General features: G+C 32.0%; 1 protein-coding gene across 1 annotated transcript in view; it reads right to left on the reverse strand.

Moving 5' to 3' along the window:
- e (nonribosomal peptide synthetase ebony) overlaps positions 1-27,597 on the reverse strand; it is a 913,052-nt gene that overhangs the window by 93,097 nt on the left and 792,358 nt on the right. Inside the window, exon 10 of the mRNA XM_089595875.1 lies at positions 2,528-2,978. Within this exon, the coding sequence (XP_089452001.1) occupies positions 2,528-2,978 (451 nt within the window). The remainder of the gene's footprint in view (positions 1-2,527; positions 2,979-27,597) is intronic.

A 27,597-nucleotide genomic window follows, 5' to 3' on the forward strand; every position in this document is an offset into this window, starting at 1 on the left:
ATTATTCTAGACACAAAAAAGATTGTAGTTAAGTCAAAAATTAAATCATATCACGAGAAGCTTATGCACTTAAATCACGAAAGTGTTGTAAATGAAATAAACCAAAAATACTTTATAGTAAGCTGGAGGAAAATATTGCAAAGTCTAGTCAGTGGTTGCATACAATGTAGACTGTCACCCGAAAAGCTGGCAAACTCTAGAATGGGTGCTTTATCTCAGTGCATGTAAAAATCGGAAGAAGACGATTGTGACTTAAAAATGATTTCTTGCTTGTAGAGGCCACCATCTAAAAATTTATCTTGATAATGGAACATATTTGAAGGGATAAGTGTTGAATTAAAACATGCGGTGGATAAAATTAAACCAGGTAGTATAATTAAATTTACAGTGCAAAAAGACATTAAGTAGATTCTTATTTCTCCAAGTGCCTTGCATATCGGTGATGCTTGGAAAAGATCAATTCGTTCTGTAAGAATATAATTCACCATTGTTCTAAAAGAATAATGGATGACAGAGAAAACATTATCAACGGTCTAAGCTGAAGTAGAACATTGTTAAAATTCAAGACTTTTTACACACCTATCTGTTGATCTGTGAGATCAAGAAGCACTTACACCTATCACTTTTTGATCGGGACATCCTCAGGTGAGATAAGATTTGGATCTTTCTCAAAACAAACTGTTACTAAAACTTGAGAGTTGTTTTATTCTTTCTGAACAAAGTAGCTGTCACATGAGTAACTATTTCATATATATGATAGAAACACCCTTATTTTAAGTAAAAGTAGGGAATAGGCACACAGATCGTGCAGGGGTCACAGTCTTACTAATATAAGCATATCTTCATAAATTTAGAGTCACAAATTTTAAAAACATCGTACTTTTAAAATAACCTTAAGCATGTAAGATAATCTTTAAAAAAGAGAGAAGTTGAAAATAAGTACAGAATAATATAACACTTATTGTATAGATGTAAATGTGTAAGAATTTATTTTAAATAACTTTCGTAATCAAATTAAAAATTAAGAAACTTCTTTTTCGAAGAAAAAATAACATCAGTTAGAAATAATAGTTCATACAGGTTTTCTAAGGATATTATTATTTAGTAAATATGTATACAATAGTCATATGTATTGCAAGAAACTGCTTCAGATTTTTTGGAAATTTGTTACTGACACAGTGATGGTGACCAATATCTTACACCACTTCCAAACCATCGGACCAAGACTACTAAATGCTTACGTAAGGAATAAGAAATCTCAGAGGTACGAGCCAAGCGATTGAAGACTAGGTCTTGAACTCGTGAGCATGTGTAACCAAGCTCTCAAACTATATGAATCACAGCTTAATTTATTGTCTTACCAATGCCACCATAGAAAAATTATTTATTGTTATACATAAAGATGTTTGATAGTAAGTGAATCGCTATAGCAGTAAGATGCAATTTTATTATCATAGATATTCTTCGTAGTATAATTAGAGCAGATTATTAACATTAAACTTAATTGTTCTCATTTCAACTAATAATCAACTGTAAAAAGCTCGAGGGTTTATCGAAAATTGTCTCAGTAATTGCGATATCTTATGTAAAGTAGTAGCATCTGGAGTAGTGTGTAGCACAAAAGTGATTAGAGGGAACGAGTTACTAGCATCGGCCACGAGTGCGGGTCAATTACACGAGTACGTGAAATCGTCCGCACGAGTTACATACAAGATTTTTTGTAATATGTGTCAGGAAAATTGATATAAATAGTAGTTTAAGTAATTTAAATAATGATTTTGAGGTTAATGGACTTTGCATTATTCAACAGTATGAGTTGGATACAATTTATATTAATATAATAAATTTCTGAATTCTTAAAAAATAACTTAATACAAAGTAAAAAATAATTAACTTACAAGATAGGTTGTACGGGGTCCAAGGGTGGCAGCCTCTGGTGAGGGACCAGTGGGCAAAGCCCCTGGTAAGAGGGTACGGGGGGGGGAAATACCCCCCGACTACAAAATAAATAAAATAATTGTTCTTAAAAAAAAATCATTTTTATTTTTCAAAAACTATATAAATAAACCTTATTTTTTTACAATTTTACTATTTTATTTCAAAAATCTTGTGTTTGGTTCGCAAACAGAGACTTTTTAAACTCGTAGGAAAACTACTATTCCGCACACTGGAAAATAAAAAATCTTTGCCACACACCGGAAAATAGTTTTCCACACACTTTTTTCATAATTAGTGTTGGAAATTTGATGTGCCGCACTAAAAAAAGTGTGGAAAATACCTCTTTTCTGCACACTATTACGAAAAAATTTTGAAATCATCTCAAATGGAAATGAAGGGAAGACTGGTATAGTAATTTTTAGGATTTTTGTAAGCAAACGAGTCAACTGTTTCTCTTTACATAACTACAAGATAAAATTATTCTTATAATTCCTAATAATTACCTAATAACTGAAATCTAGAGTACGTAAGAAAGAAAAAAAGTTCATTTGGAGAATGTAAGAATCTAAAATAAGGCTTGGAATCTTACTTGAGTCAGAGGACTTGTGTTCGTTGTAAGAATTCCTAAAAATTTTTTTTCCATAGCAATTTTGAAAACCTTTTGTTCCATTAGTTTCATCAGAATAACATTTTCTGCAGCATGGAGACTATCACAGGTGGCCATCATAAACGTATGAAAAATTTTCTTTTTTCCTTCCTTTATCTTTGTTTCACGAAGAGGTTTTTCCAGATATTCCAAAAAATCAAAAATTATAGATAGTTTTGACTGAGTAGTAATTTCTGGCTCATCCGCAGTTTCAAAATTTAAGGATACAGAGACAACATTTTTATTTAACAAAGACCGTAATACAAAACTCAAATTTTTATTCACCAAGGGCCGCCACAATTGTTGTATTATGTCAGCATAGTCTGTCTTTTCAATCTCAGGTATAAGCCATTTTTCAAGATCAGCTTTCTTAAAAAAACTGTCAGTGATCATCCTAAAAATTTGCAAAAGAACATTATTAGTTTTTCAAAACACTAAGTTTACATTTGTATTAAACTTAAATGGGCTATACAAAAATAATCTAGATACAATTCACTTTTTAACAAATTGCTCCATATTTTTTATTGTGTATTACTGAAATAAACTACAGAAACTTTAGTTCGTCATTAATAATATAAACTAATTAAAAGTTTAAGAAAGACTCGTAGGGGGTCCTTTCCTCTTATTATTACGATATTTTAATTTTTTAATTCCTACGTCTATATACAATCTTTTTCTTAAGACACTAATAGAAAACCAGAAGTCAGTAAGTGTTACAGAACCCAAATGTAAGGTTTTACTTTGAGTGCATACAATACAATATAAGGCCATATTTTGTATGGAACAATATTTTAAATAACCTACTGCAACGTATGAAGGTGATGCAATTATCCTTGGAATAAAAATATTTAATGAAGTGTATTTTAAAAAAACTTCCTAATAATTAATAAATAAAGACTTAAAGAATATATGATGAAGATAAAAAGCCACAGAGTTAAGCCAAGGCCCAACATACCCTGAGGCTATGCAGGTAAAAAAATTTGCTTGATCCAACTCAAATTCTGTTGTGCAACACATTAACTTTATTGGCTGACCTGAAAAAAGTAATACGTTACTGTTATTCACTTGTATAATCTTTTACGTAGAAATATCTAAGCTCTCTTAATTACTGTCCTGAGGAGCGGTCTTGGCTCAGTTGTATGCGTGCTTGTTATTTTTACAACGCTGTTCTAGGGTTTGTGGGTTAAATTTCTGGTGAATGCAAATTTTTTCAAAAGCTGTTTTCATAGGCCAAAGTTCCTATGTAACCCCGGCTGTTTCAAGCCAGTTTTTTCCGTGGAATTTTGCTTCAGAGAAATTCCAGGGTTTTTCCTTGCATCACAGATCTTCGAGACTGAGTAAATTCAAAACAGTGTTAGGGCTTTAGGTAGAGATTAGCGGATCCGATACGCCTGGCTACGATCGCTGGCCTTACCGGCGAAAAGTGATCCCTGAAATATGGGGCTTCTCTGGGGAGGCTAATTAGCCTCGATCCAATGCCGTGGCAGAGAGTGCTGGCTTAACAAGCGTGGAGTGGACATCTTAAAATATAGAGTCCTCTCCAAGGGAAAACTACACAGGGGTCAGTGGACCCGATGCACCATTAGTGCAAAGATTGCCAGCATAACTGGCAAGGTGTTTCACCAGAGATACTTGCACTGTGCCCGTTGATTAGATGGAATATCAGTAGGAAGGATGAAAAATAAATGTGGAAATACTTCCCCACACATGTATGATGAGTGGGGTAGCCTTGTGACTTAGCCTAAGAGCTGTCACAGTAACCCCGTTTGAAAAAAAAAAAAAAAAAAAAAAATTACTACCCAGAGATCAGATTACCAAATTTTATTTGTAAGGAGCAAATAGGGGACTTTTCGGTTTCATTAAGTGTTTTCTTTATTATAAAACAAATTTTAAAGCTTATTTATAAACCAGTGACAGAAAAAAAGAATGAAGGACTTTTCTTAAAAATAATTGAAAAAAAAATTATTTTTACTAAAAATATTATATTTTACTTACATAAAAAAGCTGCTAGTAAGAAAAGTCGTAACAAAAAAAAATAAATTTTTTAAGTAAGTAAATAGGTTAATAATACTCACAATAAATTAAGCAAGTTAAGTCATTAGAAAAAAATAGTTATTTTAATTAAATATAAGTAACAAAAAACCATGTTCAGTAAGAGGTTGCATCTTCTCAAAAATTGTTTGTAGTCAAAGAAAATACGCACACACGTTTAAGGGTGTGAGTTAAAACACCGTAACAAATTGTCCTTTAAACTCATTTTAGAAATTAAATTAAAGAACAGAAATAAAAAATTGACTAACATCATTTATAGTTAAAAGGAAAAACCTTAGAATCATTGATTTGCTCCCGTGCATGACAGACTTATAGAAGTACATTTTTAAAACTTTAACCTTTAATATTAAATTAATTCTATCTTCTCAAACACAGTTTTTTTCCTCAGTAATCTTTTTACTTGCAAAAAAAGTAGAGAATTCTTACAGATCAGATAATACCTAATTATGAGAATAGCTCAGAATCTTTGATATCATTCCGATAACTATTGATTTGCTCTATACATCTTAGCTTACTACAAAACTAACACTTAATACTAAAATGTAATAAGTTTAAAAAGAAAAAAAAAGAGAAAAGGGCTGGAAACAAATACAGTAATTTAGAAAAAAAAAAAAATTCTTATTTAATTAAAGTTATTTAATAACATCCTAAAATATAATGGGTTATAGACACCAACACTACTAAATATTTTTTTATAGTCATACACGAAGTCTTTTATGGAATGCACCATTAAACAAACAATTTTAATGATGGCCAACGCTAAGGTATGTAACGCGTGAAAGTGACACAGGCGTATGACTCGTATCATATTCGACAAACTGGTACTCCAAGCAAAATAACTAAAGGAAAAAAACAAAATTTGCAATGTCAACAAATGTGGATATGAACATACAGAGTAGACAACAAATAATTACATTACGATACTAATGGATGCGAAAGGCAATTAACGTATGCGTGTCAGTCACATAACCTCTCGCACGAGTGGTGTATACAACTTGTTGACACAGCGTGCGTGGAGAACGAGATTGTGAGCCATCTAATATGGCTATGCAAAGACGTTGACCTAAAAATGCACCCACATATGTGCACAGCATGAGCTATAAGTAGTGTGTATAAATTGAGATCTTTAGAGCCACAACACATGGCTCATAATCGAGTCCCCATGCTGTGCTGGGTTAAAAAATTATTTTTAGTTCCCTAGGCTAGCAAAGTACTTAACTCTTCCAATCTACTGACAATCATATTCTTTTTACAAAAAGAGGCGTTTGATCTGGTTGGAAGTAATTGAGGTAAATGGATTTAAATTCCTTGCTTTTTAATCAATTTAACACAGAAATTCTTTCAGGTAAGGATAATTTTTAGACTACAGCTCCCTGATATGATCTCTATCATATTTTTATTACGTATGTAAATAAGACTATTTTATGCGTTTGACATTAAAAAAATCATACACGGATTTTTAAGTATTATTATTATAAGGGTAAGTGGTAACGTGTCTTGGAAACACACACAAAGAACAGTTATTAACATTAGTGACTTTAAATTCAAACTTCTTAAGCCACTTTTTTTACTTCTTTATTAATGAGAATTTTCGTAGCTTCTCTGCACATCATCCCCTATCTCAATATTATTTTATATTTATAATTCTGTGGTGATATGCTTCCAAGCAAACGGTACTGAAAACAGATACAGTGCTGCTTCTACATTGGTTATATAAAAGGAAAGAATATCTTATTCCTTAATCACGTAATCATTGCCAGGTGTTCAAGGCCTTTTATATTTAACATATATTCCATTACATTTTATTTTTCATACAAAAACCATAAAAACCTTAAATTATTGTTCACATTGTTCATTATCTTTACATTAGAATATAATTGGGTATTTGGTAAGACGCTTCCTGCTAACTTTTATAGCCAAAATTTCGTACTTATGTCATTATCATTCTTGTATGAATATTTTTAATATTTAAAATCAGTAGTTTATTTCGGTGATTGTCCATTAATTATACTTTGAAAAACAATACGGTCATGTAAAATTCAGCAGTACCCTGATGTATAATCAGAAAAGTTTATGCTAAGATTAAAGTTCTTATTGCAGATTACCAAAACAATTTTTGACAACTCATTTTGTTTGCATTTGTCAATGAAAAAAATAATGTACTTAATTTAAAAAGAGTTAACATCTCATGAATTTTGAAAATAACAATTGCACCTTTCTCATTTGTATGATTTGTCTTTCAGGCTTTTACATCATAGCCGGGCTTCTTCGTCAAATAGCATGTCTTAGTGGTCGATATGTTGGGGGTAAAAATGAATTTTTAGAAAGCTCTTAAGCTTGACGAATACAAATTTGTTTTCCCTTAGCCATTAAATGAATTCACTTTGTGTACCTATGACACGACAACGTAGGGCACGATCCACGAAAGTTTAATATCTTAAAGTCTCTTAGAGTTGACACTTCATTAGATTTTGCAGCAGAAATTTTGTGATTTGTAATTGCATAAGAATTATTGCCATATCTACTAAGTGTAAGTTTGTGTTTACATTGAATACTTTTTAACGATAGTCTTTAGCAGAACCGAAATTGATTCTTAGAGGAATCATTATATTGATTATTAACGCTAAATATTCTATGAAGTCTGCACACATACCCAAAAGTACTCTGTTTTTACAGAAAATTTTTTAATTGTTGTTTGTCACCTTTGTGATTTTGGTTGAGCAGTATAATTTAAAATTTATATAGAATCTTACTACTATTTTTCAACATTTCTAACTTTTATTGCGATAAAAAATAATAATTAAAAAAACGAATACATATTATACGTACTGCATATCCACGTTTAGATAGATACTACTTTTAGTTTAAAACGTTTTTACTGTTTTTTCTCGTACTAATGTATTATGTATTGACTGCTATCTGCTATCTGCTTTTCAACATTTAAGTTCTATCTTTTCTAATTATTTTTAAAAATAGCACTATTCAATATACTTATACCCCTCTTGTTCATACCTTAAAATAATCATAAAATAATTTCTTATTGCTCTTTTTTAATAACATCATACGTTAATCTTAATTAAAGTGCTTGAGAGCTTTTAATGCTCTCATATTTTTTTCATCAAATGGTATTTTTGAAAAAAAAAAGTGAGAGAATCAATGACTATTCCGTGAGACAAAGTGTTGATATGTAATAAGTTGTGACACAGATTTTTCCGTTGTTCAAATGGAACTGGAAGGGCAAACTGGATGTTAAGTATTTAGAGCATTTGATTTTTTTTTTAACTTCACTTTATTTAAGTATAGTTTTTGTGTATGTATTTCGTAAATATACAAACCAATTGTAATTATCAGTAAATATGTATGAAAGAAATCTAAGCCTGTCCAGTGCCTCCTGCTTACAATCGACCACTCAATGCCCATTTTCGTTTAACGTTGCATTCTAATACGCTTTCCGTACGCATTTAGCATTTTCGTAAAAATTAGTTTTATCCAGTGATATATTTGAGTACAATCACGAGAGTTGTGGAACAAAATTATTCATAAAGTCTTAAGACTTGCATACTGTGAGGGTTTGTAATAAAATTTAACTTATAAATAATAAACTTTCATTTCTGTTTATGATGAGTTTCTTTTGTACAATAATCTACAACTACGTCATTAGACGATGTACGCATGAAATCTTTGATAATGAATAATTTTTCTACTTTGAGGCTTGTCATCATCATAAAAATTAAAACATTTTTTTTTCTTGTAATTTTTCTCCTTAAGAAGGTTTTCCACGCAAGTCCTAAAAATCCGATAAACTTTTTTTAATTAAAGAAAATGATCTGGATCTAGTGCTAGCCTTATTTAACTGTCCCCTACATACAGAAAAGTCTTGAGATTTCTGGGCTCAAAATTATAACCGTTATCATATATTTTTACAAGGCTGCATAAAAAATAAGTTGTTTTATGTTCATAACAAGCCAAATAAACTGGTTTAGGAAAATAAGCATGTACGTTTTGAAGATAAAGTCTTCGTCTTTCAAGAGCTACATAAAAATAAAGGGCCATGTGTCAATTAAGTGATCAATTTGTAATAAAAAAGGAAAATAGTTATTTTCGAAAGTTCATGAGGTTAACGAGGATAGTAGACATACTGGCTTATTTTGCCGCTAAAGATTAAAAAAAACTTTTAATTCGGATGAATTAAAGTTTGTTCTTATAACAACTTTGAGTTTCATTCGATTTTTAGAACATAATATGCTAGACACTATATATACTAGATACAGTCGGAAGACAATACACAAGCAAGTTGTATATATATGCACAAAAGCTTATTTTCTCGACTTTATGTTTAACTAAAAATACTTATAAAATCTTTGACTTGAGGAAGTCCCTTTTTTAGCAAGTTCGACTCCAGATGTTTACAATTTTAAAATTACTCACTAGTACAAAACTGCGCCCACAGTCATGACATTTGCATTTTTTTATTTTAGAAGTATTTTCATTATTACAATAAATGCTTGCATTCCCGTACCAAACTATACTGCAGTTTTACCTGCAGACCTTTCCACAGAATTCCCTGTAGACATCCTGCAGTCTTTTCTGCATATTTATTCCACAATAATCCTCTGAGCAGCAGCTTTTTTTGCAGACTTTCCTGCAACCTGTGCTGTCTCACATTTTCAAAAAAAAAAGGTATGTGAGGCGTATCTATTGTTACTATCCGACTGATAACATCTTAACTAAAAAGTTACAGTTTTGTTTTACACTTTTCTTTACTGATTTTTTATTTAAATTTGTAGTTTTTTAAAAATTGTTTAGAAATTTTTAAAGTCTTTAGTATAGTATTATCACCTGCATGATAACGCCTTGTATTGTTGGTGTGCCTTGGATAAATTTAATCGGGACAAAAATTTTTTTTCTAGAAAATTTAAGAGAGCCAAGTCTGCAGGGTATTTTCCAGGAAATTCGCTGGAAATTCTGCAGAAAAGTCTGCAGATAAGGCTGCAGCATAGTACGGTACGCGATTACTTGCCGTAAATGGAATCAAGTGACTTCTTATTTGTATGTAAAGTAAGGTCTCCCATTATAAAAAATTCCTAAAAACATGTCCTTTTCTAAAAATACTTATTTGATATTTACTTCATTAAATTAGGAAATTAAATTTTCTCATCAAAAAATTTTTTTTAATACTGTATGATAAAAATAATAATAAGTATTTCACCACATTACTAAGTTAATAAATGTAGAAAAAAAAAATTTAAGTAAACTATTTGAAAAACTTCTATACAGTTATCAAAAGGTTAAAAAGAAACTGAATTTTTTGATCTTATGAAAATTAAAATTTAATTCTCTTAAAGATTGCTTGAAATCCTAAATTTTTAAGGTTACGTGAAAACATCTAAAACTTATAATCCACTTTTAATTTTATTAAATTAATTGTTTGTTACATTAAAAAATGTATTTTATAACAGGTAACTTTTTTGTTATAAGACTCCTATTACAAAATATTTAAGAAGCAGTTAATAAATAACCTAATCATGATAAAACACTAATATTTTTGTTACAAAAGTTGCACCAACTTGTTAAGAAGCGCTTTGTTGAGATTAAGATACTAAAAACATAAAATTGGTTAAGAACGTGGATTTTTTTAATATTAGTCTCCTTTTCCAATCATTATCATTTTTTTCAGAGCCACGCTCTTTTGTCATAAACAAAACTTGTGAGTAATATCTGTTACTTTGAGGAGCGCAAAAGAAAGTAATAAATTTGAAAGTTTGTTCATAGAATATTCATAACGATCAAAATTGAATTATATTTAACGTTATCTAAAAATTTCGTCTATGTTGTATATCAAAGTATACCTTCTTTAAGTAATAGGAACTGGCATAAACATTCGAATATTAGTAAAGTGGATACGAATATTTCTTGTTATATTATTCAGAAAAAGGCTCATAGATTATGAAATAAAGTTATAACATATTTGTTAGGATAAAAAACAATTATTCAAATTTTAAGTCCTGTAAACTATCACAGTAAGTAAGCTCATGTCATCACTGGAAGTAATAAGCATAGCTTGAACTAGTGCAGATATAATATTTTACATGCTTTCAGTGGACTCAATTACCCGCTATCAATATTATGTGTAATTTTATCATATATTTTATCTTTTCTACCTTCTTGTTCTAATTCACGAAAAGCTTTGTTAAGTTTTTTATGAAAACAATCGAAAATATAAAGTGTTGTGAAAGTTTAGGAACCTGACAACACCCACAACTATGCTACTAGTCTCTTCCCATTCTTATTTATTCTCATACTTAATTTTTTTTTTTAATTGGAAAAAAAACTTTTTTTCTGGAAAGCATTACATTGTGTTTTTCACTTGACAGCTTTGAAGTTGAAATACAGCTGGACTGCCAATAATAAGCTCAAACAAAGATTTTTCTAAGCTCACCATCAGCCACAGAATGGTTTTAACCCTGAAGTTGTCTGCAAACAAAATTTTGTCTGTGCTGCTCATAAATTTGTATGTTCTTAAAATCAAGTAGTGCTGACAGCAGTTCGATATTGGCTAAAGGCATTTTTTAAGCTTACAGTGGACTGTATGCAGCATTATAAAAATAAATGCTAGTTCAGTAGTGAGTTGTAATGTGTAAAAGAATTAAGTATCGCAAATACAATTAACACATTCTTGTGGAAGGTCTTAAATAATGAAGTTGGTTATCAGAAATACATGGAATTCTTATTTATTGACAGTTATACATTAGTAATCACAGATATTAATATAAAGATAATGATGGTTTTTTTACGTTTACAATCACATTTTATTACCAATATAGTAGGTTAATTTAAATCATCCAACAAAACACTGTGTGATTAGAAAATGGAACGAGTAGAAATACCGTCCAAGCGACAACATTTTAAATAAACCTCTACAACGTATCGAGAAGGGTACAGTTGCCGATTGAGTAAGGATGTTCAGTAGTAAGATATGGTTTCAACAAATATTTTTTTAAGTAATAAACAAACAATCATGATAAAAGTTTATTTTAGATAAAAAACGTTAAAATTAAAGCCCTGGTACAATGTGTTTTCAGGCTAGCAAGTACGGGAGTGTACGCTTTCATCAAATTTTTTGGTGATTTGAAAAAGTCCTTCATACCATCCTAATTGCATTCCTAACTTCACGCTGGCATCTGTCTCATACGGTAACTTACTTATTTTAAGTTACGTATTGAGTACCCACAATATGTGTACATCTAGAAGAGCAAGAGAAAACTTGTAGTATCGCTTTTTTTTCAATACAGTATTGTATTACTTGTCAGAGAATATTACTGCATAACGTTTACCACAAAGGCTTGTTTGGTAGGATTTGCTCAAATCACCAACATGTATTTACTGTAGCATAAGAATTAGCCACAAAAGTTGCGTATTGGTTAACTATAACTTTCCTTATATCTTGAGTTTGAAGAAATCTCAGATAAACATGTAAACTTACGAATGAATCACTTAAAATTGCAATTGTAAGGAAATGATCCATAGAAATGTTCCAATTTGTTTTTGAACTATAGATAGCCATAGAATTAATCTTTTTATTTTTAAAGCAGACAATCCAGTTGCTTATTGTAATAATATATTCACGAACCCACAGCCATTTGAAGAAAAATCTTCTACATGACGAAGACTAGAAAATAAATCTGCCTTCATGTGATGGTAAGGATGCTTGCCCGAATGGTGGGCCTAAAAAACAAATTTTTCTTCCTTAGCAGTATCGCAAGCAGACTAAAAGAAAAAGCGGCTATGAATTTTGCACACAGATTGGCTTAACGTAGAACAGTTCAGGAATTTCTTCGGAAACTTTCAAACCGATATGGTAGTTTAAACAACTCAGACACATGAATGGCACAACTGAAGATAATTAAACAAGAAAATTAGAAATAAATAGAAGACTACAGCAAAAAGGTACGAGATCTGTAGAATAGGCTGAAAGTTCTACATGAGTCAAACCCAAACCTATTGTCAATTCAAAACAAGTTCTGAAAGAAAGAGTGAAAGTGAAGGCAGTTAAACAATTAACGTGTGGCCTGTACCTGATATTCAGGTGTTAAATCACAAGTTTAAGTCCTAGAGACCTCTGTAAAGTAATAATAAAAGTACTAAAAATCGAAAGCTACCTCAGTTCACGACCCATAATTCTAGTAAGTACAAGTGCAAGTGCACAGACTACATATAATAATGCAACAACCGACTGAGTACAACTAGTCAACCTAGAAAGAAAAAAACAAAATCGGAAAAAATCATTTGTGGGGCACAAGCAGCAGCAGCAGAAAACAAAAAATATGGCACATATTGTTACGGCTAAATTGGTAATTTGGTTAAGAAATGCCAAGAACAACTAGAGTTAATAAACGACAAAAAAGCTTTAAAAGACAGTGGAACCAAACTAAAGAGAAGTCAATTTATTGTCAGAGACCAAGGCACGATTTAAGAGACTCCTGTGCATGCAAGCAAGACAGGAAGAAAGAGAGGAGCCAGAGAAACGAGGAGATAACTAACCCATAAATAATATCTTGAATGGCAGGAACGCCTATTATTATAGGTGCAGAAATAACAATATTAATTTTAATAATTGCAATTGATATTACAGGGGTTATAACATTGGCTCAGTAAAGAAATTCCTGTTATATGGTCCACATAACATAAACAATAGTTATGACATTATAAGTAATAGTTATAACCCCAGAGTTTATAATTATTACGGCTTTTGTAGGAATAATAACTCGTATAATAATAAAAGCAGGGAATCGTTTAACCATTAAAATAACGTTTTTAAAAATAAGTATAGCAGAAACAGCTATTGTTAAAATACATTTCTTGCTTAGAGACATAACTGTATGCAGCAAAATATTTAGTGCCCGTATATGAGTAAAAACATACTTATGTAGAAGTATACTGCGTAAGAAGTCGCTTGTATGCAACTATAGCGATTGTATAAGTATATGTGCCGAAAACAGCCTTTTTGTTTGTCTATGTCAGTACCCTTACTTCGATTTAACAAGACGGTGAGTCAAGCCGTTCACTCTACTTACACATTAAAAGTGCAAAACCATTCTTGTTTGCCGTGCATCTTTTAGCTTCAGTGGTTAAGCGATTCCTTAATGTACTAAATAGTTTATACATAAGACTTCTTATTGTTGTTTTATCTATTCAAAATAAAGTAATACATTCTTGTTACAAAGGTGAGTGTGTGTATCATCAGTGATTTACTCGTTAACCCTCGTGTTTAAGTTTTTAATCACTGCTTCCTGCGCTCAGACCAGCTAGACCAATTTTTTATTTTAAAGGCTCTCTCGACTTCTTAGAAAGGGCTCAGAAGGAATTTTACTGTTTGGTAAAAGTTACGCTTCTCAGACTTAAACTTGGATTTAGAAATAATTAAAAAAACATAATATTCATTAAACTTTAATGCAAAATAAGTTAGATTATATGTAATCAGTCAAGTTATTATATATTAACCTTCTCCATCTAAACTGTGCTATCTATATTTTTTTTAATTTTAGTTTATTGTGACGTCATGCTTATTTTTATAGTGAAAATCGCTGGAGTGCGAAAAACTTTGTCAATTAAAATAACAAAGCAGTAAAAAAAGGCATTTGCTTCCACCAGAAGTCAAGCCTAGGCCTTCTTCTTGCCTGGAAGGCGCGTTAGCTAACTTCACCGCCAGAGCCTTGGCAGACACCTTTCTCCTTTGCTCTGCTTAGGCATGTCTTAGGTCGAACGCTGATATCATCGATATTGATGTTATTAATTGATGGGTAAGTATTATATGTAATTAGTCAAGTTATTATATATATTTACCTCCTCCATCTTCATTGCGCTATGTATATTTTTTTAAATTTTAATTCATGGAAATGTCGCGCTTATTTTAACAGCAAGCTGCAAGAAGGTCCCTTCTATTATCCTTCTCTAATTGGGTGAGCATGCGCAGTAAGGCTCTCGTCTCGACTTTTGACTCTCGAGTCTGGGTTTTTTCATGTGGGTGAACATATGAGTTTGAACGATATTAGAATAAAAAAAGAAGTTAAAAAATCATAAACCTTTTTGTTAATTGGAACTCTTTTTATTTATGAATTTCTAAAATCCATGCTTATGCAGCAGACATAGTGATTATTATTCATAATGACATTATTAACATGTGATAGCTATTTTATTGGCCTTGGAATATTGTAATCTTATTATTTTTCATACAAATCCTTTTGTGTGGATCATTTTCCATAGCAGCTTCATGTTTCAAACGTATATCTAAATATCTTGTGATAATTTGTACTAATAATTGATAACAGAGTTCAATCGAAACTTTTGGCCCACCGCTGTGGACACTATTGTAAAATATAGTTTTTGGCAATTTTCTAATGGTTTCGCTTATTAATATGTTACATATACCTTTTATAAATATATTTTTGCATTCGCGTATCGATTTTTCTGTACATTTGCAAATGTAATTGACTTCGTCAGAAGCAAATTGTAGGCCTCCACGATTTCTTAATACTGTCAATTTGGATTTGTGCTCACTTGTGGTCCCATCTAACATATTACAGCACTCTTGGCAACAAATTTTTTTGTTTCAAGATGCGAACCACACAGCCTGCCGTATGCTTCACAATTTTATCTGTATATTCCGATGAAGTCCAATTACTTGGAATACAGTAATCGTGATTAACAAAGTAATTAGAATTTCTAAGTAAATTTCGTACCTGCTCAGTCAAAAATTTTTTATCAGTTTTTTGTTTTTTTACTTTGACGTCAAGATTTTGCATGGTACATTCTTCAGTCTTATTTTTAGGTAACATTTCTTCTGATAAGTATGTTGTATCATCCATCAATTGAATGTTAGCTGATCCAGATAACAGGATATCAATTTTGTTTAGAATAATACTTTTATATGCGGATAAGTATTGCGTCATGGTGGGATTATTATTGTAACCATTTTGTGCTCATATACGAGAAAACAACATTTCGATGTGATCCTGGGAAATTTTGTAGCTTAAAAAGTAATCGATAAAATTATTATCTATCAAATATTTTGACAACTCATATAAATTTATCAAGCATATAATAAAGCCTGAAAATCCGATGCTAACAGAACTACAAAAAAGTACATTTTTTCTGACTTTACAATTTTTCAGTGAATTGGAGTTTTTGTTTTTTTTTTTACAATTAGTTTTGACAGTAATTTCTATATTTTCGATGTACTTAATGTACTGGCTGATTTTCTCTTTCAATAAAGGTAATGATTTTTCATCCATACTACTAACATAACAACTGTAGGTACATTTACTTTTCAAATTAAGAAGATCAAAAATATCATTGAAATTTTTAAAAAACTTGGATGTTGCTGAAGCTTTATAAAAATCATGATCTTTTATGTCGAATTCAAGAAATGTTAGTGCTGCACTTGTTCTATTACTCAACACCTGTGCTGCAAGGAACACCTTCATTTTCTCATTATGGAAATCCACGTGGCGATTTTTAATTTTACAGGCACTGTGCAGTTTTTCTGTTTGCTGTTTTTTATTTAGTAGCTGTATGTAGTTCCATAAAATGAAATTATTATTATGGATAAGAGGGCCGTTCAGAGCCATATAGCTTCTGACTAGCTTCAGACAGTGACATGGATCATAAAAAATAAAAATTGGACGAGTACTTAATGGGTGACAAAAATGTGGCTTAAATTTTCCATCTTTGTAATTGGAGTTGGCACCTAAAATTCACAGGCTGTTCGATGAGCCTTGTCACCATCAAATGTCACCCTAACTACATTAACTCCACTTTTATCAAGCTTTACCAACAAATTTTTCAGCAATACAGCTTTCTCTTCTCCATTTAAGGAATCAATAAGGTAATTTGCTACAGGTACTTCAAAATTGCTGTTCAAACATACTAACATAAATACTAAAGTTTTGCTGGCCGTTTTTAGTTGTCTGTTCTTTCCATGCTCCAAAAGTTGATCACCTAAATCAACAAGGCCTTTCCAAGAGTGAGTGTTTTTATCTTATTCCTTATGTTTTTTAATACTCATCTTGTCGAACGTTACATTAAAAACTAAACGTTTTTCTTTTTCACGCTCATCTTCTACAAAACTAGAAACTTTAGTTATCACTTCATGAGATATTCCTGGAATATAATCTGTAGAATACGTCCACTTCTTCTTCGTCATTTTCTTCAAATTTCCACCATCGAAGGATGCTTTCCTGAAATTATACAGAAGATATTTTATATTCTTATAAAAAATTTTCTGTTTCATGAGTACCTTTTTTGACTTGTACGAGGAGCTACCAAATTTGAAGCTGCAGTTTCGCTGATACCACCATCACGTATATCTAATGTCTCTGCTTCATCGTTTTCATGTGAGTCAAGGAGTTGCAATTTTTGGTTCAGTCCATTGGCATCATATTGATTTACAGGGTCTGGATTCATAACACTATTCTCTTCATTGTTATCTGAAATCATTTCATCCTGATTTGCAGAAACATCACTGTTGACATTGCTTGTTTGCATATCTCCAGTCTTTTGGAATGAAACATTATTAGCAACAGTCGTTAAGTTAGCGTAGTCTTCATTGCAGTTTATTTGTACGTTGACACTCGTTGGAAGTACAGGAACAGCTTGGGGACATAATCTAGCTTTCTGACGTTGATCGTCAGAATAAAAATAGTCAGTGCTCTTAAAATGATCACTACAAATAAATGAAGTTTTTAAGTTTGGCAAAGTAACTAAATTTAAAGACGTGACCCATTTCTGCTGCACAATTTCCTCTGATGGGAATCTAATCAATGAGTATATATTAAGTATGAAATTAATTGCATGAAAATAAATTTTTAGGTTATTATTATTTCCTTATGAAAAAATCTTATGCACGACACCATCGGTTTTTTTCTACACACAAGGCATTTTTTTGTCATTTTGACCTTCTAAGGATTAACTTAGGTATACTGCTGTCAAAGCGGTCTGCAGACGAAACTGAGAAATCCTTCTCCCTCTCCCAACCGTTTGGTAAGAGAGAGATAGCAAGAGGGGGCCTTCTTGCACCTTTCTCTCTCGCTCCTGGTAACACACTGGTAGCCTGATCACTCCCAATATTCTTATACCTCTATGATGATATCAGTGTTTGACCTAAGACACGCCTAAGCAGAGCAATGCAGAAGGGTGTCTGCCAAGGCTTTGGTGGTGAAGTTGGTTAACGTGCCTTCTTGGCAAGAAGGAGGCCCAGGTTCGACTTCTGGCCGAAGCGGACGCCTTCTCTCACTGTTTTGTAATTTTAATTAACAAAGTTCTTCGCACTCCAGCGGTTCTTACTATAAAAATAAGGGCGTCGTTTCTAAAAATTAAAATTTAAAAAAATATTGATTAATCTCTATTAAGATAGAGAAGGTTAATATATAGTAACTTGACTGATTACATTAAAAAAACATGTAATCTCTTTGTTATTTTATTTATTTATTTTTTTGGCTTTTTTTTAGTTTGTTCTCGTTTAACTCGACTCAGCAACCTGGGGGTAATGTTCAAAGACACATTGTGCTCAGATATATAAACATATACAGTAAAGTATGTTCTGCGTAAATATGATTGAGCACGTACTTAGTTAGCTACTTGCTATGTGCCTATGTCAGGTGGCACCGATGAGTGAGAGAAATTCTTCCCCGCTTAGATCGCCAGAATGCATAAAGACTCACAGTAAGAATTTTTAATAAATTAGAAAAAAAGTCGTTAGAATGGATTGACCAAATAAATCTGTGATTCAAGTGTGTATTAGGTTTGCGTACAGTCATTAATTTTTTTTATTGTTGTCATGTCTACTACAAAATTGAAAAAAAATAGAAACATGGATTGCGACTGAGACAACACAACACATGTAAGTGTATACACATGCTTGCACTTGTATGCAGCTTTTGAAGCACAAGTACTGCTTAGATTTATCTATTACTTATGACAGAGTGTTTAACGAAAGTTAATACTGATTACTGATTAGGTTAACTTTTATACGTTTATATTTCCTTTCTTTAAATTTATTAAAAAATTTTCCTATAAGGCTGCATGCATTCTGGTGATCTTAGTGAGGGACAATTTATCTCACTCGACGGTATCACCTGACATAGAAGCATACTGAATGTCTTGTGTAAGGAGTCGCTTGCATGCGACTATAGCGCTGAAATAGGTATATTTGACGACAACAGCCTTTGAGTTTGTCTGCGTCAGTCCCCTTACTTTGCTTGAACAAGATGGTTAGTCAACCGGTTAGATTTACTTACATATAAAATGTGCAGAGTAATTTCTTTTAGCGGTTGGCTCCTTTAGCTTTGGCTTCAGCAAGTCTTCATTTGTACGTAAGTCATCTATTTAGTGCGTGGCTCATTAAACTTAATAAGTAGTTAATTTAATTTAACTCAATAAGTAGTAATTTCATCAATGAGTAATTATTATATATCCCAAGCTAAGTTAGTTCGTTATTTAATCTATCAAGCAATTTTTATATTTTCTAACTAGTTTGTACTTAAAACATTTACTTGTTGTTCCATCTATTCAAAATAAAATTTTACTTTTTGGTGATGAAAGTGAGTGTGTGCAAGATAAGTGATTCTCCTAATCTTCGTGTTCTATTCTTTTATCAGTGTCTCCGGGGCTCTGACGAGCTGGACCACTCTTTTATTTATTTGCACCGTCTACTAGGGTTCTAGTTATCCAAACAGCTATTATAGGGAGTTCGTTAGGTATGGACCACTACAAGATAGGGGCCCACCGAATCAAGAAAAAGGTGTATACGGCATTGACAATAGAAGAGATGCATCCGTGGCCTTAAACTCACAGGATGTTAAGCGTGGTCCCTAAATATCAAACATGAACTGGAGAGAAAGAGGGAGAGAGAGAGAGACAGAAAGAAGCTTGTTCACAAAAGGAGAACATACAAGAGAGGTACTGCAGACAATGAAGCAAGAAATAGTTAAGGTGGAACGGCACCACAACAGCCCGAGTACTAACGCAGTGCTGGAAAGAATATACAACATCAGATTACAAGGACACTACTATGCATAAGAACGGCAAATACACAAGAAAAGACTGGGCAGCCTGCCAAAATAACAACTGGTCAAAGGCGCCTCACATACATGTAGAGAATGGAAAATCTAAGCCTTTAGAATGTAATAAAGAAATAGAGCAGCTTCCTAAATCAACCATTAATTTTGCGAGAGCAGGACATACGCCACTATGTGTTCAGTTCAGGGCTCACAGTTTAATAAATAAAAAGGCGAGTTTTTATGCAGATATATGTGCAGAGGTTTCAATTATAAGGAATAATTTTTTTAGCATCACCATGGTAATAGACGGTAGGTATTGAGTAGTTAATTTTTGAGTAGCTCACGGAGCACACAAGACATTGGATATAGTACAAGCTTAACTTTATCAATTAAAGTGCGCACAGCATGTCATTTGCTTCAGGATTTCTCAATTTACGTAAAAGGAATCATCGAGTGAGAGACTTTTAAGTAATACCGTAGCCAGATAAGCGCCACTGATAATAAAATTAAATGACGTTGATACTGCTGTTAAGGCTGATGTATTTTAAAATACCTTGTTAAATCAGAATACATAATTTACGTGCGTAAAAAAAATCAATAATGAATCAGAGAATAGCTGAATAATCTGATAAGAAATGAAAAAAAAATAATTGTGGGATGAATAAAGAGCCAGGAGTAATAAGGAGATAAGAATAGCGAAATGTAAAAATATAAAGGACGAGATAAAATTGGTGCCTGTTCTGGAAGTGGAGCTGCCACATTACAAAGAAATTTATGGAAAGCAGTTGAAAAGCGTTGAAAAGACAATGTTGAAGGCATGGGGGAAGCAGTGATAAGGTTGTTTAACGAAGAAAATAGTAACGACAGAGAAAAAACATGAAACCTTATAAAAGATGAGAAAAAGATAAAGAAACAAAAACGGGTGGACAAGATTATGCAACTGGGCAATACAGTTAAATGCAACCATAAAGGAAAAGAGCGCGTAAGAAAACTAATTGAATGAAACTCTTACGTATTTGACTCTAATGAAAAACCTCTGAAGGCAATATACCTATTATAGTATTAAGTTATAACGATGTGATACCCATCGTGCAAAAAAATAAAGAAATTCACTAGTGATAAAGGATTAAGTTGAGATAATTGAGAATAAATTAGAAAAAATAAACAAGGGACCCTTCACCTCCTGATATGAATAAAATACATGGATAGTGGTAAAACAACCACAGCCAAACAATTAAAAAAAGTAACAGTAGTTACAGATTTTCAACTGCTGAATGAAGTTACAGTGGGTTCATGTTATCCACTACCATTTTAACGTGACATTTTAGAGAATTTAGCATCAATACGAGACATTACCGTAGTGAATATCAAATCGAAAATTTTTTAGGTAACAAAACATAAAGATGATGCACATATGATGGCATTTTTAGATTGAGACAGGCATTGTCAATTCAAAAGGATGCTAATGGAGTGCAAGCACTCGCCAGTGTTAGGTTTAGATAGAAGAGTACAAGCCACGTCAATACGTGTCACGTTGTTTGATTGAAAGCAAGCTTCATTATCCTACATATGGCAGGGAGCTGCTGGTAATTGTATTTGCTAAAAAGCAATTTAGACTTTATCTAGATGGACATAAGCTGACAGTGATCACGAATCACGAGCCTTTGAAATATTTCCACTAATAAAGAAAATTAAAAATTCGGTTAAATAGACTTATAGCAGGACTTAAAGTTATAAATTTTAAGTCACACATCATACTCAGGCATAACAAAGAGGCAACCTTATGCAATTTCATGAAACTCAATAATACACAAAGATAAAACAAACCCAGAGCGTCCTACATAAGAGTTGCATGAACTAGCCAACAAGCTCAAAAATGTTGGAAAAGGCAACAGCATTGGATCTTTGGCTAGAGCTTTCAAAGTTTGAGCGACAAAGAAAGAAACAATACAAGAAAAACCAAAAAAGATGAAAATCAAATGTACAAGCCTAAAGGCATTTGATAAAGATGTTAAAAGGAAAGAAAAAGACCAAGAGATAACTTGGATAGAACGAATAATTGGTTTATCTTAAAAGCAGATGCTAATTTAGAATCAGAGGAGCCAAACTAGGAAAAATCTTACAACTGGCAAGTGCCAAAAAAAAAGAATGGCACAACGGTACCAACTTTCACTGAAAAAGAAAAGCCTATTTTACTAGGGCTGACAGATGAATAATTGGGCTACTTTACAAAAGAATGAGAATTTAAAAGAGGGACAGAAGGTATATGCACACTTGTAATACTAGAAAGATAAGTTAAATTATGAAAAGCACACAAACAACAACTAGATATACTATGGAGACAGAAACCATATTTTTCAGACAGATCATAAATAATTAAACCATTGATGAAAATATTAATAGCAAATCTTGACATACCATGAAAGCTTAATACTAAGAGAAATTTAGAAATGATAATCGAAAAACAAAATACCAGTGGGGAAGGAAAAGGTAAGATAAAACATAATACTAACCTTTTAATGTACATGAAAGCACGAAGGAAGCTAGATGTATACGATCTTTCTCAAGGCAAATCTGATGAACCTCAGACCAAAACTATGGTCAATTTTAAAAACGCGATGTAAAAGGTAGGCCATAAGTGAAGAGTGATGTATGGGAGCCTCATAAGACGTTATCTCTAGAGAATGTAGCATCACCGATGAGAAGGTAGGCAAATGACATTTTATACAGCTAAAACGAAGAGACAAAGTCAGATAAGTATGAAAACTTAGCAGAAAGTGACTATGATGCACCATTAAATACTAGTACGCTACCATGTAGGTAACTAATATATCCAAGAGACAAAGTGCGAAGGAATACTTGTAAAAGAGCGCAACCTGGTAGCATGCTGGCAAAAATATTAAAAATACTATCTGACTCACCTGGAAACTGATTCTTTCATAGTCTTATATTTTTATTTAGTTTTGACCTATTTACTAGTAAGCTGTGAGCAGTGCTGCACAATTCGAATTAATTACAAAAAATCAGAGAGGCAAGGCGAAAGACATACAAGAACCACGAACAGCATTTGAGGACTGCATACATCTATTTTTTCAAAACCTCAAAAAAAAAAATTGCTTTCACCTGGCACTGACTACTAGGAGTTATGTTTATGCACATTACATCGCAGCAAACGATGGTGGGCTTTATCACTCACGTCTAGAGGGCATTGGTAAAAATGGACACTATACTACTTTCATATAAGCCCTTCTTACAGTAACCTCTAAGCAGCGAGGAAGACTTAGAAATCAAAAAAAAAAAAAAGGATAGAGCAGGGAAAACAGGGAAAAATTGTCAAAAGACAACTAAGAATAGAGCAAGAACCAAGTTTGAAAAAAATGATTTTAAACGAGAAATTTGGAAAACAAACAAAGAAAAATATACAACTGGTGGCAGAGGACTAAGACTCTTTGACCACGATGAAGTACAGGACGAGGAGGAGACCAATTTGAATGAAGCCCTTCGCCAAACAGATGCCAACAAAAAAAATTAGGGGCCAAGAAAGTCACACATCGACCATTGATGGGTATGTTAAGAGTATGTAGGACATGGTTACCAGCTGATATTTTACATTGGGCCCCAAAGGAACAGATATATCTATCACTAATACAAAACTAAACAAGGTTGAAGGCCATCCATTTAAAAACTTAGATAATCTAGCACTTATGACAATGACAGTAGTATTACTTAACACACAAGCCATACATCCACTGCATGATAGAGGATACAATTACCCGACATAAATGGATAACGAAGAAAAAACCATGAGAAAATCCAAAGCAACAAATAAAAAAAGAGTTACAATCATGCACGTGTATAAAAGGGAACATTCTGAATAAAAAGTACTGAAATTTAGCATTCAAGAAAACATTATGGCCCTTAAAGAGGTGATAATGGCAAAAAAAATAAAAACAATTTGGATCGTTAGGAATCAAGCGATTCTCAATATAATCTAGTGGTAATACTTTGTTGATACTTCAAATAAAATCTTCAAAGATATTAGGCTTGCAACGGTACTCTACACCAATACCCTAGTAAAGGATTGAAAATCCTCAAAGAATACCACGAGGCAGCAGTAGGCAGAGATAGGAAAATAAACAAGACATGTAACAGAATCTTCAAGGACAACTATTGCAGAAACATATGCGCAAATGTAACATAAATCATTTTGAGATGTCTATCATGCCAAACAAAAAACTCGTCCAAACTAAAACACAGCAAGCCACGCTGATTACTGACACAGCAGACTGTTTAAAAAGATTTCTATAAACGTTTACAGACCCATCAATAAACCCTCCGCAAATCATTATACACATCTATTTTTTATGGATAACTGGCTGACAAAATTTATTATCTTCGCACCCGTCAAAAGAGAAAAGCCAAAGAAACAGTAAAATAAATTACAGATCAGTTGATAGCATACTTTAGGCTATCAAAACATCTATTATCATACGAGAGTACTCATTTTATGACCAAAAACATAGACAAACTCGCAAAGTTGCACAAAAAAGACAAAAGGGGTAGCACAGCATTTCATCTACAAATAAACAGTGCCATTAAACAAACGCACCATACTTTTATGGAGTACATGAAGGCTTGCATAGAAGTAAAGGATCACTGTGACGAACGGTTATCAATGTGTATGCAGTCGTACAACACAACGGACCATTAGAGTACGGGATACTCACCGTGTGAACTTGTTGTTAGACACAGAGCAAGAATTATATCTAGTATTAAGCTTCCATACAAGGGTCAGACTTCAAACAAACACTTTAAAAAGTTAGTTGAGACCCTAACATAAATGAGAACTATCGCAGCAATTAATTAAGTTTAGGCAAAGTACTGTCCAAAATATTACTATGACCGCAAACCAATAACAAAATAATTCTTGGAGAGAAAAGTGGTTTGATTCTGTACTGAAAGAGCCATTGAAAAATAAATAAGTCTCACAATATAAGGGCCTAACAGCTACTGATTATTTTTTAAAAAATGTAAAACTACAGAAAAGTGACGAAGTTGAGATATCTCATACAAACGAAATTGGAAGAGCAGGCATAGTAGAAGCTACGACAAGACATTGAAATGACCAAGAGGAATTGGCAAAGTGACTTTTAACAGTATTATAGGGATCAATTAGATGGATGATCTAGTTTTAAACAATATATATTACAGCACGATACAGTAAAAGCAATATGTCGGCTGAATTAAAACTCTCACGTCACACTGACATCAGTCAGGTACGCTTAATTCCTACTTTAGACATTTTACTAGTCCATATTCAATACCCGGAGTATACTTATATCTAAAAAGTTAAGTAAAAGCATTGTGTAGTACCGTTTCCCAGTAAAAATCCTTTCATGACGATTATATAAATTGCTTGTAGATAAGCAAACTCAATTTTTAGATTTAAGTCGGTTTTTTTTTCTCCTAGTAATATAAAAATCAAAGGGTAATACACGTGTAAAAACGTATATGGAAGTACATTTATATGAGAAAAATTATTCCCAGCGTTGCTGCATACGTTTGAGTTTCTCTTACCTTTCTAAACTTTTCCTTCGCTAACTATGTGATGAACGTCTATAAGTAAAAAATCACTCTTATCACAAAGAAAAAATCTTGAAGTAATGAAACGTAATTAAAATTGTTTATTGTTCTTACACAGTTAAAAAATTTTCTTTTGATTTTAAAGAACTTTAAAGAAATTAAAAACCTTCTTAACAATTTTTTATTTACTGTAGGAGTAAGAAGTTAATAATGAGGGAATAAATATTTTAAAATCCAAAGGGAAGATGCTCTGCTTAAATACATTTATTTTTTAATTTTTGAAAAAAACGTTGAATTGAAAAATTAGTTGATTGAATAACCCATTAATTAACGTAATTTATTATCGAACAACATTTAATTATTTAAAGTAACTAAAAATTAATACAAAAAAAGAGTTATGAACCACATCGTTAGATAAAGTTATTGAATTCCCTGTATCAGGGCCCTTCATAGAAAAGTGGGTAAGGGCCTTTACTAGTGAGCTCGGGATCAGAGGTTCAAACACATTGAGAAACCAGTTGTTGTCTTTTTTTCTCTAAAAATGGTTCATGAGATAACCAAGCGTGAGAGGCCTCAGAACCCCTGACATGAGCGACGCTGTCTCATATATATGGCAGCAAAACATTATCCAACATCAATTGTACCAACAATGTCAGTAGATACACACATACATATACGTGCCAAAGCATACGTGCACGCCCACATACTTATATTAACACATGTTTCTGGAATAAATATTCAACAATTCATTAGAAAATGTGTAAGTATACATTGTTTGCTGAAAAAATGTTAATAAAAATAATTAAACTCAAAAAATGCACAATTAATAGAAAATAAATAAAAAGAAATCTGAACAGCAACCATTCAGTCAGGTTAATGTCCCTGTTATAACCACAAATTTCATTGTACTTATTTCGTTAATTTTGTTCCTTAAGTGTAAGCTTTAATGGTAAAAATAGTGCTTTTTACTGATGTGGCATAATCTTACCATTATTGATCTAATTTTAATATATGATTCTTAGTTGTTTAATTACTTTGTGCATAAAAAAATTAGGGACCAAAATGTACATAATAATTAATGTACGTATTGTTTTAAAATTTCATTTCTGTTTATAAAATTTTTTTTTAAATATAAATTTGGTATAATATTCAAAGACACATATAATTCCTTATTTGTATATCACTATTGTATTAACCCGTGATAATTTTAACTTTCGTTTGTTCATTAGAATTCTATAAATAACTTGTTAAATTCTTTTACCATCATGTGTACAGTTCTAAAGAAAAGTTATGTTTTACTGTGTCCAAATTTATGGAATTGTCTTTAAAATTTATTATTCATAGCTCGTATGATGTAACATTTTTTGTGAATTTATAAAAATAAATTAAATATACAACTACCGCAATTATTTCATCAAATATGTTGCATAACAAAAACATGATTCTTATTGTTTCATGAATTAGGACCCATTCCACGAATAGGAACGTTTACCTTATGTGCAGTGAGGACTGACCTCTGTCTATATATATTAGTACTAACAATTGAGCCAAGCTCAGACAGAGCACTCTGCTAGGTGTAATTGCCTATGGTGCCGCTCTTGTGGCCACCTGCTGAAATTACTTAATGTATTTAAACAAACCTAAATTGTATTGCAGAGATAGAAGAAAAGTCATTTAAATTAAATGAGTTAGAGTTTATTGATATTAAAACAACGATATTGATATTTCTATAAAGATAATTATATGTTTAATAAAAAGAAGCTATAATTCCTCTTCATTGTATCTTATAATTAAGACAAAAAAGATTTTTTCTTTTTTTTGAGATTGTATGCTTTCAGAGCTAAACCAAATAAGATGTAGATTACCCTAACGATGTAAAAAAAGTTTTCATGCACATGTAGGGAGTCATCACTTGACACTCCTTAAATTATTATGGTGATATGCATTTCATTTAGTTATGCTTTAAAAGCATACAAAATTAAAAAAAAAAAAAAAATTCTGTTCTTGTCTTAATTCTAATATACGATCAGAAAAAATTCTACTTCTTTTTTTCTGAACATACGTTTTTCTATATAGAAATATCAATACTATCGTTCTAATTATAATAAATAATAATTTATTTGATTAAAATGACTTTTTTCCTACCTCTATAATAAAATTTGGCTTTATTTACATATACTAAGTCATTTCCGCAGCTAGCTACGAGGGCAGAAGCACAGGTATTTACACATAGCAGATAGCTGGTGTAGCTGCACTGTTACTGCATGCGTATGTAAACATACATGCTCGCATCAGCTAAATAATAAATGTAAGTGTATTAGA

The sequence above is a fragment of the Copidosoma floridanum genome, unplaced genomic scaffold (genome assembly GCF_036245765.1).
Source record: "Copidosoma floridanum isolate Cflo_tuat_1 unplaced genomic scaffold, Cflo_Japanese_pri ptg000004l, whole genome shotgun sequence".
Classification (NCBI taxonomy): Eukaryota; Metazoa; Arthropoda; class Insecta; order Hymenoptera; family Encyrtidae; genus Copidosoma; species Copidosoma floridanum.